The 13,462-nt window shown below is 43.3% G+C and overlaps 1 protein-coding gene across 1 annotated transcript in view; it reads left to right on the plus strand.

Moving 5' to 3' along the window:
* tln2b (talin 2b) overlaps positions 1-10,387 on the plus strand; it is a 48,240-nt gene extending 37,853 nt beyond the window's left edge. Inside the window, exons 47-56 of the mRNA XM_084555107.1 lie at positions 117-233; positions 769-954; positions 1,364-1,471; positions 2,738-2,843; positions 4,017-4,141; positions 6,105-6,230; positions 6,342-6,404; positions 6,494-6,676; positions 6,760-6,885; positions 8,210-10,387. Of these exons, the coding sequence (XP_084411233.1) occupies positions 117-233; positions 769-954; positions 1,364-1,471; positions 2,738-2,843; positions 4,017-4,141; positions 6,105-6,230; positions 6,342-6,404; positions 6,494-6,676; positions 6,760-6,885; positions 8,210-8,338 (1,269 nt within the window). The 3' untranslated portion in view covers positions 8,339-10,387. The remainder of the gene's footprint in view (positions 1-116; positions 234-768; positions 955-1,363; positions 1,472-2,737; positions 2,844-4,016; positions 4,142-6,104; positions 6,231-6,341; positions 6,405-6,493; positions 6,677-6,759; positions 6,886-8,209) is intronic.
* The last annotated feature ends 3,075 nt before the right edge of the window (positions 10,388-13,462 follow it).

Genomic DNA, 13,462 nt, shown 5'->3' on the forward strand with positions numbered 1-13,462 from the left:
GGTATCAGTGAAGAAGAAAGCAAAAATAACTTTGTAGTACGTTTCACCTTAGAGGAGAAATAGCTCCACCTCCTGGTTTGAGCGTGAGCCTCATTATTGCTCTCTGTATTTGACAGGTCATGGTGACGAACGTGACGTCTCTTCTGAAAACAGTGAAGGCAGTGGAGGATGAAGCCACCCGTGGGACGAGGGCACTGGAGGCCACCATTGAGTGCATCAAGCAGGAGCTGACGGTAAGAGCGCCGGAACGGGCCGAACCTCTTCTTTATGGTCTGTTGGGAGTCAAATGATGAGACACAGCCTCTCTGCAAAAGCTGGCTCAAACAGGGTCAGGCATATCAGTGTCTATTATTCTGAACAAAACAGAGAAGCTTTTTGTTCTTTTTTTTCCTTTATTATCTGTCCAGCTCCTTTCCTCCTTCTTCACTCAGCCCCTGCAGGGTTCCCACAGCTCTTATCGGGGTCTGGGTAGCAGACACAGACAGAGTGAGAAAGGAAGACGAGCTTGTTTTTTTTGTAATTTACTGCTAATCCTTATCAGAGGACCCCCAGCCCAAGAGGGGATTTTACGAAACGCTGCAGCCCAAGCCACATTCAAGTCTGCAACTAGTAATTTTACTTATACCTACAGTATATGATTTTCTGTCCAGCTTATCCGTTTCTATACAACGCTCATGTGTGCTTCATAATCTGAGAATTCTCTCATCTGCATTAACATGTCTAAGCCCCATGCCTATATCCAACCACCTGTGTAAATCATCATGACAGGTGTTCCAGTCCAAGGACGTCCCAGACAAGTCCACCTCACCCGAGGAGTTCACCCGCATGACAAAGGGCATCACCATAGCAACGGCCAAGGCAGTGGCTGCAGGCAACTCCGCTCAGCAGGAGGATGTGATCGCCACTGCCAACCTGAGCCGCAAAGCCATCTCCGATATGCTGACTACCTGCAAGGTGCTAATCCAACCGGTCCTGCCAAAACAGGCCTCACGCAGACAACACCAGGCTGCCAGGGAACATGTGAGCCCAGCCTGCTGGGAGCAGATAATGCAGAGTCTAGTCTACTTTATGGCTGCTCCCGCCGGTCGTGACTCGTCACTTTTTTCAAAGTTGTGCAGCGAAGCGTCAGACAGGGTGTCCTTCAGCACTTCCTGCAGAGCACTTGTAACAAGACAAAAACAGATACCGGAGCATTGGTGTGGTTGTTTTATTTGTGTCAAGGCATCAAAAAACAAAATTTTGCACAAGTAAAATGATCTAAAGGCCCTTCCTGACATGTGCTATATATTATACCATTGCCACTAGAACAATTTTGTGTCCCGTCTTAAATTTCTTTTTTAACACTGTTTTCTCACACTAACAGCAAGCAGCATATCACCCTGAAGTGAGTGAGGAGTTAAGGATCAAGGCCCTGCAGTATGGCTCTGAGTGCACCACCGGATACATCAACCTTCTGGAGCAAGTGCTGCAGGTTGGAATGAAGCCGTCGCATGTCTCATAAATAAAGGATGCAAGTGATTTATGTGTCTGTGTGCATGTCTCTAGCTGTGAGTGAGTGTCTCACACGCAACAAGGTTCATCCATACATAAAAACGCAATAATACTGAACGCTAGAAATTCAGGGTCTTATGCTACTGTGTGCAATAACGTATGCATTTACATTTTAATAAGAACAGCATATTTTAATAATGAAATTCCTTTCGTTCTTAAAATTACTCATTGTGAGTAATGTGTGTTAAATTTCGCAATTACTAGTTATCCGTGACCCTCCAGAGGAAAAATGAATGAATGAATTGCTAGTTATGGGTGCATCATGTTGTTTCTGGCAGGAGATTATGCAAACAAAGTATCATGTTGTCTTTTATGTTTTTATCTTTTAACACATATATCGATCAGCCACAACATTAAAACCACTGAAAGGAGGAGTCAATTATATTGACCTTCTTTTGACAGTTCAGTGTTCTGCTGGGAAACTTTCGGATCTGGTATTCATGTGGATGTTACTTAGACATGTACCACCCACCTAGACCAGACCAGACACCCCCACCCTACAGCAATGACACTTCTTGATGGCAGCAGCCATCCCCAGCAGGATGCAGCCTGACACAGACACACACACAAAAATGGTTTAGGAACAACTCAAAGAAACATGAAAAACAGCACAAGCTGTTGACCTGGCCTCCAAATTCCCTCCATCCCAAACTGATCAAGTATTTGTGGGATGCTCTGGAACAAGCCTGATCCACAGAGGCCCCTCCCCTCAACCCATAGGACCCAAAGGCCCCCCACTAACAACATGCTGTTGCCAGACACCACAGGACACCCTCAGAAGGCCCATGTCCATTCTCTGATGAGTCAGAACTGTTTTGGAGGCACAAGGGGGACCTACACAATATTAGGAAGGTGGTCATAATGTTATTCTGTTATCAGTGTTTATATAATGCATGGTTTTCTTCTTTGAAAGACAAAGATTGCCAGTTAACAAGTTGCGCCAAAAGCAAAAGAAACAAACATAAAAAATAAATCTGTCTCTCCAGTTGACTTTCTGGATGTGAATGCAGACTTTATCCGTTAGTTGTGATGCTGAGGTATATTATTAAACATGTGAGAAGATACATACGTGCTTTTTTTCTTTTTTCTTTTTTTTTTTTAAGGGATCATGTTTAGTTTCTGACTCATCTCTTACAAATTGTGCGTCCATGTCCACATGTCGTTCTTTTTTTGTGTGTGTTTTCAGGTGCTGCAGAAACCCACACCGGAGCAGAAGCAGCAGCTGGCCGTGCACTCGAAGCATGTGGCGGCGTGCGTGACCGAGCTCGTCCAGACAGCTGAGGCTATGAAAGGTGAGGCCACACACAATGCTGCTGATCACTCTCACACAACGCACATGAGTATGAGCTAGGCTTGACAACCTTTAGTAACCGGTAGCTGCATTCTGACTGGAACACATGAGAGCTTTATATAGTTCCCGTTTTTTTTTGTTTGACTCAATCAAAAAAAAATTATATGGAAGATTAATTTAATGAAAGCTTCTGTGCTGTCCAAAAGCTTTTAGCTGCAGATTCTAATTTTAAAATGACTTTAAGACATTATATGCCCAGCGGTGTAAGACTAGTATACATTGATTTTGAAGCAAACGCGATTCCTATTAGGAGCCGGTTTAATAAAATGTAAAAAAACCATGACAGGATTGTGGAGATGTTAGAGATTAGTCAAAGAAGCCCTAATCCTCTTGTGCATGAATAATGTGCCATTGAGTCAAGCCCCCGAACCCGTCTGCGTCCCTAATATAGATAGGTCACGAAAATCACTTTAGAATATTGAAATCGTACCACAGCGTGATTGCAGTGCAAAGTGCTCCAAATTAAGCTCTGCAGGATGGTTATGACACAAACATACTCGAGTGTTTCATCTTCTGCACTGCTGCATCTGACAGCAGTAATAGATTGTGTTTGGATGAGAATTAGATTTCAGCGTATAGCCCGAGACACAGCGGGGCTATCCACTTCACCTCTCTAATGTCCCATGTGCTCTCTCCCTCTCTCTCTCCAACGCTCTTTCCTCGCCGCCTCAGATGGAGGTAAGTGGGATATGGTGTGTTTTGTTCCTCCAGATCACCTTTCATAGAGTCAGAAGGGGGCAGAGAGTAGACGGCTCCGGGGTGGGGGTGCAGAGCAGATTTCCCCAGAGCTCAACATAATCTATGAAAACATCGTTCCATCTGCTTTACCAAGCTGTTCCCAAACAGCTCTGTTTTATGGGCACTTAAAAACCTATAAAAAGACAATGATCCATCAAATGTGTATTTGGTCTAACTTTGAGGCATTGCTGTCACACCGAAAAATTCTTAAGAGTGTATAGAAAGTGGAGCCTCTTAGTGATGCTTGCTCTGTGTGGTCGAGTGCACGAAAAACAACATTTGCTCTGGTGTGTTTGTGCTGGTGTTTGCTCCGTGAGTCTGCGCTGAAATACATCACGTGATAATCACTGTCTGGCCACGTATCGATCTCTTCCAGGATCCGAGTGCGTAGACCCCGAGGACCCCACTGTCATCGCAGAGACCGAGCTCCTCGGAGCAGCAGCATCCATTGAAGCTGCAGCCAAGAAACTGGAGCAGCTCAAACCCAGAGCCAAGCCCAAGGTAGGGGGCGCCCCTCTCTACCACCCCCCTCCCACCCTAACCACACACACACACACAAACCCACGCACACAGCTTTTCGCCATCGATCAGCAGGGAAAACCACGTGGGGCGTAGGTAGGAAAAGGTGACACTGACTTTGAAGCAGAGTCATCTTTTTTTAACTGAGCCGCTGTCGTGATATCATTAAAGGAGGAAATGACTCTCTGTCGAACGCACACTATGTTGACTCGGACAGCTGGTCCGGTGAGCTAACGCAATCAAGCTTTCTTCAAAGGTATCTCTGGACATTATTTTGAGACGCCTTGCCAGGAGACGCAATTACACCGCTGCGTCTTCCAGCTTATGTTGGAACGAGTTAAAATGCACAACGAACTGTAGTGACCCTGTTGTGAAAGAGAGGTTCTTTGTCTTGTTGAACTTATTTCCTCTGTTTTTATTGCAGTGTCCTTCATTTGTAAACTAAACTGAGGGAGGCTTTTGAGGCTATTATTCAACCCACCGCACACACACACACACACACACACACACACACACGCATATTGCCTAAAAAAAACACTCATTATATGCACAGAGAATAGGTGATGGATTCCAGCCACGGTGCTTTTGTGAAAAGTACTTTTGCGTTGTTTCTCTATGCAACGCGGGTTTATGTTTGTGGTGTGCTCTGCATGACTGTGTTGTTTGTTTTTCCTGGAGACTGGATAGTCGAATCCCGGTGCTCTCCCTCTTTTCTGTACTGGTCCCCCGTATTATTAGTTCAACCCCCTGTCTGTGTGATATGAAAGAGCATATATTTAGGTTACCCCAGTTTTAATAAAGACCATATAATGCTCTGCCTCATACTATAATGCCACAGCTGCAGACTCCCATTTATGAGGACACTTGTGTTTATGCAAGGGGATTAGTGGGCGGAAGGCTTTTTTCTCTTCTGGATGTCACTGTCTCCCTCTAGTGATCTTACAGGAACATTCGTTCATTCATATAACTTCTGTATTTTACTACATTATTTCTTCTTTTATTTACGACCATGCCTCACAGAAACCAGACGCAGTTTTGTGTTCATATAATGGTGAAAAGAACAAAATAAATTCACACGTTTTTCTTAAAATACAATATTATTTTACAGCACAGACATTTATAAATATCTTAAATTATTTTAGTATGGGACAGTTGCCGAACACTTTATATAATTTCTTATAATTATAATACTGTTCTACCTTTAACGCATTTATAACCAGACAAAGAGACCGCTAAGACAGTACTACATATTACTGACTCCCTCTCCTCTCTCCTCCTTCATCCCTCCCACCCTGTAAAGAGGGAGGGCTCTCATGCTCCCTGCATGCTTCCTTCGCTTCCCCCCCTCCCCAAGCCATTGTAGACCTGGAAGCCTTCTCTGCAGGGCTCTGTCTGATATGTTTGATATATTAGGTTGTTATTCAGTCCAACTATATATCAAACATATTCCTACAGTGTCCCGCCCTGTCTCCAGCCACGTGTGCCTTATGTGTTTATGGAGGTCTGTGGTCAATCGCGCGCTGTTGACTCCTGATGCAGAGATGGCCGTTTGTTAAATGTCCCTGAACGGATCACCGCATCCAGTTGATGCTCTGCTGTCGCTCATAATGAATCATTTTTAATTGTCCTTTGTGTGAAGGGAATTATACATAAACATTAATAGGACAATAGCTACATTTGAGGGAGCTCAGCTGATGTATTTTATGTTTAATAAAGGTAAAGCTGTGTATTAGATTACATTCTGCAATTAAAAAAAAAAGCAATTGGTGGATATTTTATAAGCTGATTTCAAATGAATATGCAGACGTTGTATTACTTCTAGGCTTATAAATAAATAATTCAGTACTTGGCCCTAAGTTTTATCCTAGCAGTTTAGATTAAGGTTTAAACGCAGCAGTAATATTCTTTTCAGTATTTTTAAGTCAACATGTGGTTTTCCTTCCAGCAGGCAGATGAGACGCTGGATTTTGAGGAGCAGATCTTAGAAGCGGCAAAGTCCATCGCTGCAGCAACTAGTGCTCTGGTTAAATCTGCATCTGCAGCTCAGAGAGAACTGGTTGCACAAGGCAAGGTCAGTCTGCTTCAGTCACCCTCTGACACCGGTGCATACTATATGCACTATACTGTTCGTGTTAGTGCATACAATACAATATGTGCATTTGTTCTTCTAACTCTACCTCAGGTGGGATCCAATCTAGCCAATGCAGTAGATGACGGCCAGTGGTCACAGGGTCTCATATCAGCTGTAAGTTGCTTTGCAAAGTTACAGTAGAAACTGACATCTGTGTTAAAACTAAAAAATTTAAATCTAAGTGAATTTGTTGCTTGATGTAGGCGCGCATGGTAGCAGCAGCCACCAGCAGCCTGTGCGAGGCGGCTAACGCTTCTGTGCAGGGCCACGCCAGCGAGGAGAAGCTCATTTCTTCGGCCAAACAGGTCGCCGCCTCCACAGCTCAGCTGCTCGTGGCCTGCAAGGTGAAGGCGGACCAGGATTCTGAAGCCATGAGGAGGCTACAGGTAACACTGAATCACAGCTTTAATTTACCCAGGGTAACGTGTGCTTTTTGTTCATACTAATGTGGAGAATATTTCTCCAAAAGGCTGCTGGCAATGCTGTGAAGAGAGCTTCAGACAACCTGGTCAAGGCGGCTCAGAAAGCAGCGTTTGACAAGAGCGAGGATGACAGCGTTGTGGTAAAGACCAAATTTGTTGGCGGCATAGCTCAGGTAAGAAAAAAAAAAAAATTTTTTATGAGCCTTGGAAAAGAAATCACTCCTGCTGGTTTGCGTGTTATTTTCAATGAACGTTTGCAACTCTTGCTGATATGCTGAAATGCCACAGTTGTTTTTCTGAAATTGTGATGAGCTGCTGCGGATAAACAGCCCATCAGCTTTGTTTCAGGGCTGTTTACCGGGTTTGCCAGACATTCACGGCTGCAAAACATCACATCGCATGAAGACTTTTAGCATCTTTCTGTCACAGCAGAGGATTTGCTTCCTTTTCATCTATGAAAAAATAATCAACGCCAGTAGATGAGTGCCTTTTTTAAAACTTGACAGGAAGTTTTTATCTTGATTGGGTTTCTGTCTCAGTCGGTGGTGCACCCCAGCTGTGCTTCATCTTGCCACTTATTCCGTCTAACCAGTGATGCTTAGTAAACACCTAAAAAGCATTTTCCAAGAGATTTTTTAATCACGCCTTATTTGAAGTGAAAACCTGTCTATTAGATTTAAATTCATGTTTCATTAAATTCACACGTTTTTTTTTTTGTTTTTTTACATGCAATGTGTTAAAACTGGTTTGCTGGACATTTACACATAAATGAACATATGCTACATTTAAGCCACTGCAAAACAACTTCACACTGTGCTGAATAAATCTATCTGCAGAAGGTAAAATTTCTCTGTATTTCACAGTATACCAGAGTTTTAAACTTGGTGTCTGTTGTGACATTTCCCAGCAACTGCATCGACTCAAACAGATTAGCAACTAGGGGAAAACCCTAGGAATCATCTAAGTAAAGCTTTTGATGGCCCCAATACAAAAGAAACACTGAGTTTAGAGGAAAGAATTGTCAACACATGTCAACTGGGTGTGCGTTGTGTTTTGTGCTCTCACTGCCAGAAGTGACATTTCTGTACTGCAGGTTTAAGCAACTGAAACACATGAATTTTAAAAATGTACAGTTTTTAATTATTAAAATCGTTACAGCCAGTGCCATGCTTTCTTATCACTAAATGACCCTTTAAAATCTCCTTGACGAATGACCAGCTGACGCACAGCTTGAGAGAAAGAAGCACTGTTAAATATTTCTTTCTGCTGTGTTTAAATGCGTCTCTCTACACACACCACTTAAGATTCTGCCCATTTTATTGCACAATAAGCTACACTGCTGTTTCGCCTATGTTCCCCCGTGCTTGCGATAACAGGCTCCACAGATGAGAGCCGAGCACAGCGCAGCTGTTGGTTTTTCATCTCTAGCTATCCACAGGAACGGGACGGTGAAGAGTGGAAGGCACATTTTCTATCAGCTGTTCTCATTCTCCTCAGATCATTGCGGCTCAGGAGGAGATGCTGAGGAAGGAGCGGGAGCTGGAGGAAGCTCGCAAGAAGCTGGCTCAGATCCGACAGCAGCAGTACAAGTTCCTGCCCAGCGAGCTGCGGGAGGATGAAGGCTGATCGTCTGAGAGGGCAGGATGTGTGCTGCGCTGATTAGACCGTCTTGTCATGGAGAGACGTTGCCGATGTACTATTGGCCGTTTTACTCCCCTATAACCGAGGACTATACAGCACTTGAAACAGGCCTGTTTGGTGAGAATAACAAGTGCCTGTGCTCTGTCTGTTGTGTATTTGTGCGAGTGTGTGTGTGTGTGTGTGGTGCGTGTATGTATTTGTTAGTGAATGCCTATGACATTCAAACTTTAATATGAAGAAGGTTGTTACTATAAGCAAGCTGAGACCGTCGGAGGAAGTTGTATGATAAACGTATCGTTGCTTTGTGGGTGTTATGAGCATTACTGACTGTTACAGTCATGAAGATGCAGATATCCTCTGTCATCCCTGAATGTTCTGTAACTGTCGAAGGTTTAGAGCAGAAGACAAACTGATGATATCTCTGCAGCTGGCAGAACAAACTTAAGGGTCCACAGCTTGTTTTCTAATTGTAAAAGAAAAAAATCTAAAAAGGTTTCTAAAGAAAACAGGCAGGAAGGCGATGTCTCATTTCACCACTGGCTTGCATGTATCATAATGTCTACACATATCAATGAAGCTACTAACCAATAGAGTAGTATATAGAATGGAAAGGCACTTGTATTTTACAAAAAAAAAAAGAAAAAAAGGTGAACGTGGGGTTTGCTGTTTAACTGGCAAACCTGTGAAAAGCAAAGATTCTGATTAATCAAAGTTGTTCAGCTTGATGCCAAACGATGAGCACTTCTGATTGGAGTAAAAAAAGAAAATAACGGAGCACTGGCCAACACTAGATATAAAGTGTTTATTATTGAAACTTGTAGTTCTTATAGAGCAGACAGGTGTAGTCTGTGTTATTCAGAGAATCTGGACTTTATGTGACCAAATATGTCTTGCTGCTTGTACCTTGTGTCACTCCATGTAAGCCCGCCAGTTCTTCCCTCTCATACACAGAGCTGTGTAAGGAATATATGTTTACATTACCTGTCATGTTTGTTCTTGTCATGTTTTAATTCCAGCTCCATTTACACTGGCCAGATTTTGATCGGGTGCCCGTTGGACTGTACACGTACACCAACACACACACTTATACTCCACCAGTCACTCACTTGTCTCGGTGAGTCGTTTCAGTTTTAGACTTCACGTTTATAGCAATACAATACACTGAATATTCTAAATAATGAGAGGCTGTTGGAAAATCAGCTGTGTGCGGCGATATTGGACTTTTTGCTCTCGAACGAAGGGAGCCTACACGATGCTCTGAAGTTTCTCATAACTTTATGCACTGAAGAAGACAATTTAAAGCTTCCACTATATTAAATGTCAGACACAACAAACTAGAAGGAAACAGCGCCACGTCGTTCTAATTGAGAAAACTGATTTAATTATTGTTTTTTCCTTTAGCGCATTAATGTGTAATATATATAATATCCATCTCCTCGGTCCGTCTATGCCAGTGTCTGGTCTACATTGTGTACTAGTGCCTTACTTGAGTCTGCCCTGCGAGCAGCTGAACATCAGGCTGGGTGGGAGCCTGAGCCTTGTCCTCTCTGGATCCGAACATTATGCCAGTCTAATCCCCATCGGGATCTTAATAAACAAGTCCTCCTTTGCCATACAGTAAAATGCCTTGGCTGGTGGCCTACCTGCCGACAACGTTACAATGCTGATATCATAAAAGGGCATCTGTGGATACCTTAGGATTTAGAGACTAACACTAGACTGCATTCAATGAGCATGTGGCAATTTGTGTCTGACATTCATTATGCAGAGTCCTTCTTAAATGTTGAACTGGATAACTTCCTCGTTTCAGTGTCTAACCACTATGAAAAAAATATATATATAAATATATGTTTCTATCAGTAAATGTAAGAATTACCCTGAAATATATTGTCTAACTGATTTGTCCGAGTATTACCAGACGTTACTAGCTCTGTTCTGAATAGGTGTTGTGCTTTCTTTAACAGACTGCGTTAGTTTTATGATTTGATGCTGTATGTATTATATTTATCTGGTCACAAAAGTATTTTTTGTATTCACCAAAAAATAAAGCATTTCAAACAACTAGTGCCATTAAGATTATTATTCTTTATATACTATTTTACGTGACTGTCTTCATGCTTTTTGCACAACATACAGCTCTTAAACGTCATCCTGCATTCTTGCCAGCAGATGTCAGTATTATCCTTTGCGGTTCAGTCATGGGGCCGGTGGATGTTTGGAGAAAAATGTCCTAGTGAAAGGATTGGCATAGTTAGTCAGACCAAATATGGACATTGTGGATGCACTTTTTTTTTTTTTTCTTCTTCTTGCTTCACAGACCAGACCTTGAAGTATGCACTGTTCCCCATTTAGATGTTTTGGTCAAGAATGAGAGTTCACAGTATTTACGTCCTCTGGGTGTACAGTTACACTCCTGAAGCCTTTATGGGTGTAATGAGAAGTAGCCTCATGGTTCATATTCTTAGTTACTGGCATTCACTCAGGCTTGGCCTTTTGTTGTGCAGGTGATAGAGTACTTATTTTGTGCTCTATCCATGCTGATCGCGCATGGGGTCCGAGTGAGTAAAGGATGGTTAAAGGTGCTCGGCAAAATGCAACGTCTTTCTAATGAACACCATATTTGGCTGTTTGAGTGTTTTGGTCTCATGCAAGGCCAGGCCACACAGTGGAGAGGAGAAACCGAAGCCATGTGTTTAAGAGGGAGTGCCCATCTACTAACTCGCCCTCTTTCTCTGTCTCTCTCTCCTCTGTCCTAAGGACCAACAGGATGTTTGTCTGGTTAGCTTTGGCATGTGTACAGAGCAATCAAAACCTCGCTAGATTTATGAAGTAAAGCAGAGACGTGGTCTGGTTGATTTGTTGCTGTTATTGTTATGAACCTCGTGATTTAGAAGAATAATTAGTCAAAACTTCAAGATTTCAATTTACCACGGCCACACTGACATATCGATGAAATAAAAAAGTATTTTTGATGAACTACCTCTCACTTATTTGGTCTGTCGAGTTCCAGTTTTGCTCCACTGTGCATGTTCAAATGGAATCCGAGGAAAAAGAGACTTGAATCTGGAGAGTGAATATAGGTGGTGTAGCTTTGACTGGTGCTAAGGGAAAAGCGTAAAGTAATGTGGTGCAATTGGAGTGTCTAACACATGTCCAAATAGCATCACTGTGAGAATGGAGTCGAGTCATTAAAATGTTGAGGTGCTAATTGTAATAGGGGTCTCGGTGAAGAACATATGATACAGTCTGACACATTCCCATCCCATAGCTTAGAGGTGTAGGTATCCTGCATGGTGACAGCCAACTGAGCCAGAGATTCACTTCTTTAAACCCAGTTTCCAAAATCAGCTCCTTATTAAAAGAGGAATGGGTATGTTTGGTAAAAATGCTTCAGAATGCAGAGTCTGAGCTAGACTGTATAGTTGTTATTATAGACAATTGGCCTTGTATGTATGAGCGCCATGCACCGAGGACATAGGTTCCATTATCAGTAGACTCAGGGTTTTTAATTGTTAGGGTCAGATTCACGGTCTGTACGTTTCCGGTCTTAAAAGGGAGGAAACATGTTGTCTAATAGTCAAGTAATAGCCAGTAATCTGGAGGAGAAGGGGAGCATGAGTTAGACATGAGCGACTTTACAGCACAAAAAGAGGCCTCTGCCTCATGGGTCCAAGAGCGTGGTGCAGTCAGGTTCTTACAACTTGATGCTGTGATGAGAAACCTGAGGTGCCCTGTCACTGCATGATAATCATGCAGGAAATGACGGCTCGTTTCCTTCACAGTTTGTGATTTAGGATGTGACAGAATGGATGAACCATGTGAAGGGGAGATTTCAGAATCACCACCTGTCAGGAGCCTACCCAGATACTGTACGCGTGTGTGGCAACACTGCAACTTAGATTTACTGACTTTGTAGCCTGGATCACAGAGTCTTTGTAAAACAGTTTTGGTTGCTTTCAGGATGGCCAAGGACGTTGGGCCAGCGAGCGAAATGTCACCAGCGTATTGTAGCAGATGGGCAATGGATATTGTGCACGCCACATAGGCCCCACATTTGGTTTTAGATCGATCTTAACTTGGGTGCAATTTACCAGTCCCACATCTGCGGAGCCAGTGGACAACAGCGCATCTGGAAGGGAGGTAAGTAGGTCTTTTGTTTGTTCATGATCAGTGTTCTCTCTACCGTGTGTGCGGCCTAAAATTAGCTTCTGTGGAGCGTATGTGTTGTCACTACTATGTGAAATGCGATATACACCTGCAGAGGGAGAGTAATGGAAAAGTTTGTTTTGAGTTGGTAGACAATCTTGTAGCTGAATACAGCGTTTTACCATGGGACCAAGGGATCGAGCCTCACCACCTGCAGCCACCGTTAGCGTCACATGTGGGGCAGAAATGGCACCAAGTGCGTACTGTTCAGTCTGGTGACACCACGGCTGCCATTCCTTCAGGTCCCACATAGATGTCAGTACACTGAATTGTGCCTGTTTCAGCTCTGGTTTCCCACACTGCATCATCATAAGTCTCATCATCTTCAAAAGAATAGTCCATTGTGCAGTGACGTGAGTCTTGTGGAGAGTCATATGGGTGGATTGTTGCAATCCAAGGGGTCCACTAGTTATAAACAGAGAGGATAGGTATATTGCTGCTGTGGCGCCATGGCATAAGGCTGAGACACAGGTGTCATGGTGTTATATGGGTAAGGAGGAGGAGTCATGATAGGAGGGGGTGTTGCTAGAGGAACTTGCACTTATGGCTGTGTGTTTTTTCTTTTTTTCCCCTCGTTGTCTGCATCTCTAAGACCTTTTAGTTGTGCCTTGACAAACTGTGTCTGTAATGCGTCAGCATCTACTTTTCTCTGCCTCTCTTTCTTATTGTGTTGTTTTATGTGACGGTGTACATGTGCAACCCATTGTACATATGGGAGCGTGGTCAGACCCACCACCTGTTCCCGACAAGCGTGGTCAGGCTCCGGGGCTGAGGACTGTATTACTCCTCTGAAAATAGCAGAGGAATGGTCATTATTTCTGGGGTCAGCGCCCGTCATGTCTGTCCATTTTCCTATGCATCTGTCTATATAAGCAGCTGGGTCCTCACTGTCTTTTAATGGCA

Source organism: Chelon labrosus (genome assembly GCF_963514085.1).
Source record: "Chelon labrosus genome assembly, chromosome: 11".
In the NCBI taxonomy this organism is placed as follows: domain Eukaryota; kingdom Metazoa; phylum Chordata; class Actinopteri; order Mugiliformes; family Mugilidae; genus Chelon; species Chelon labrosus.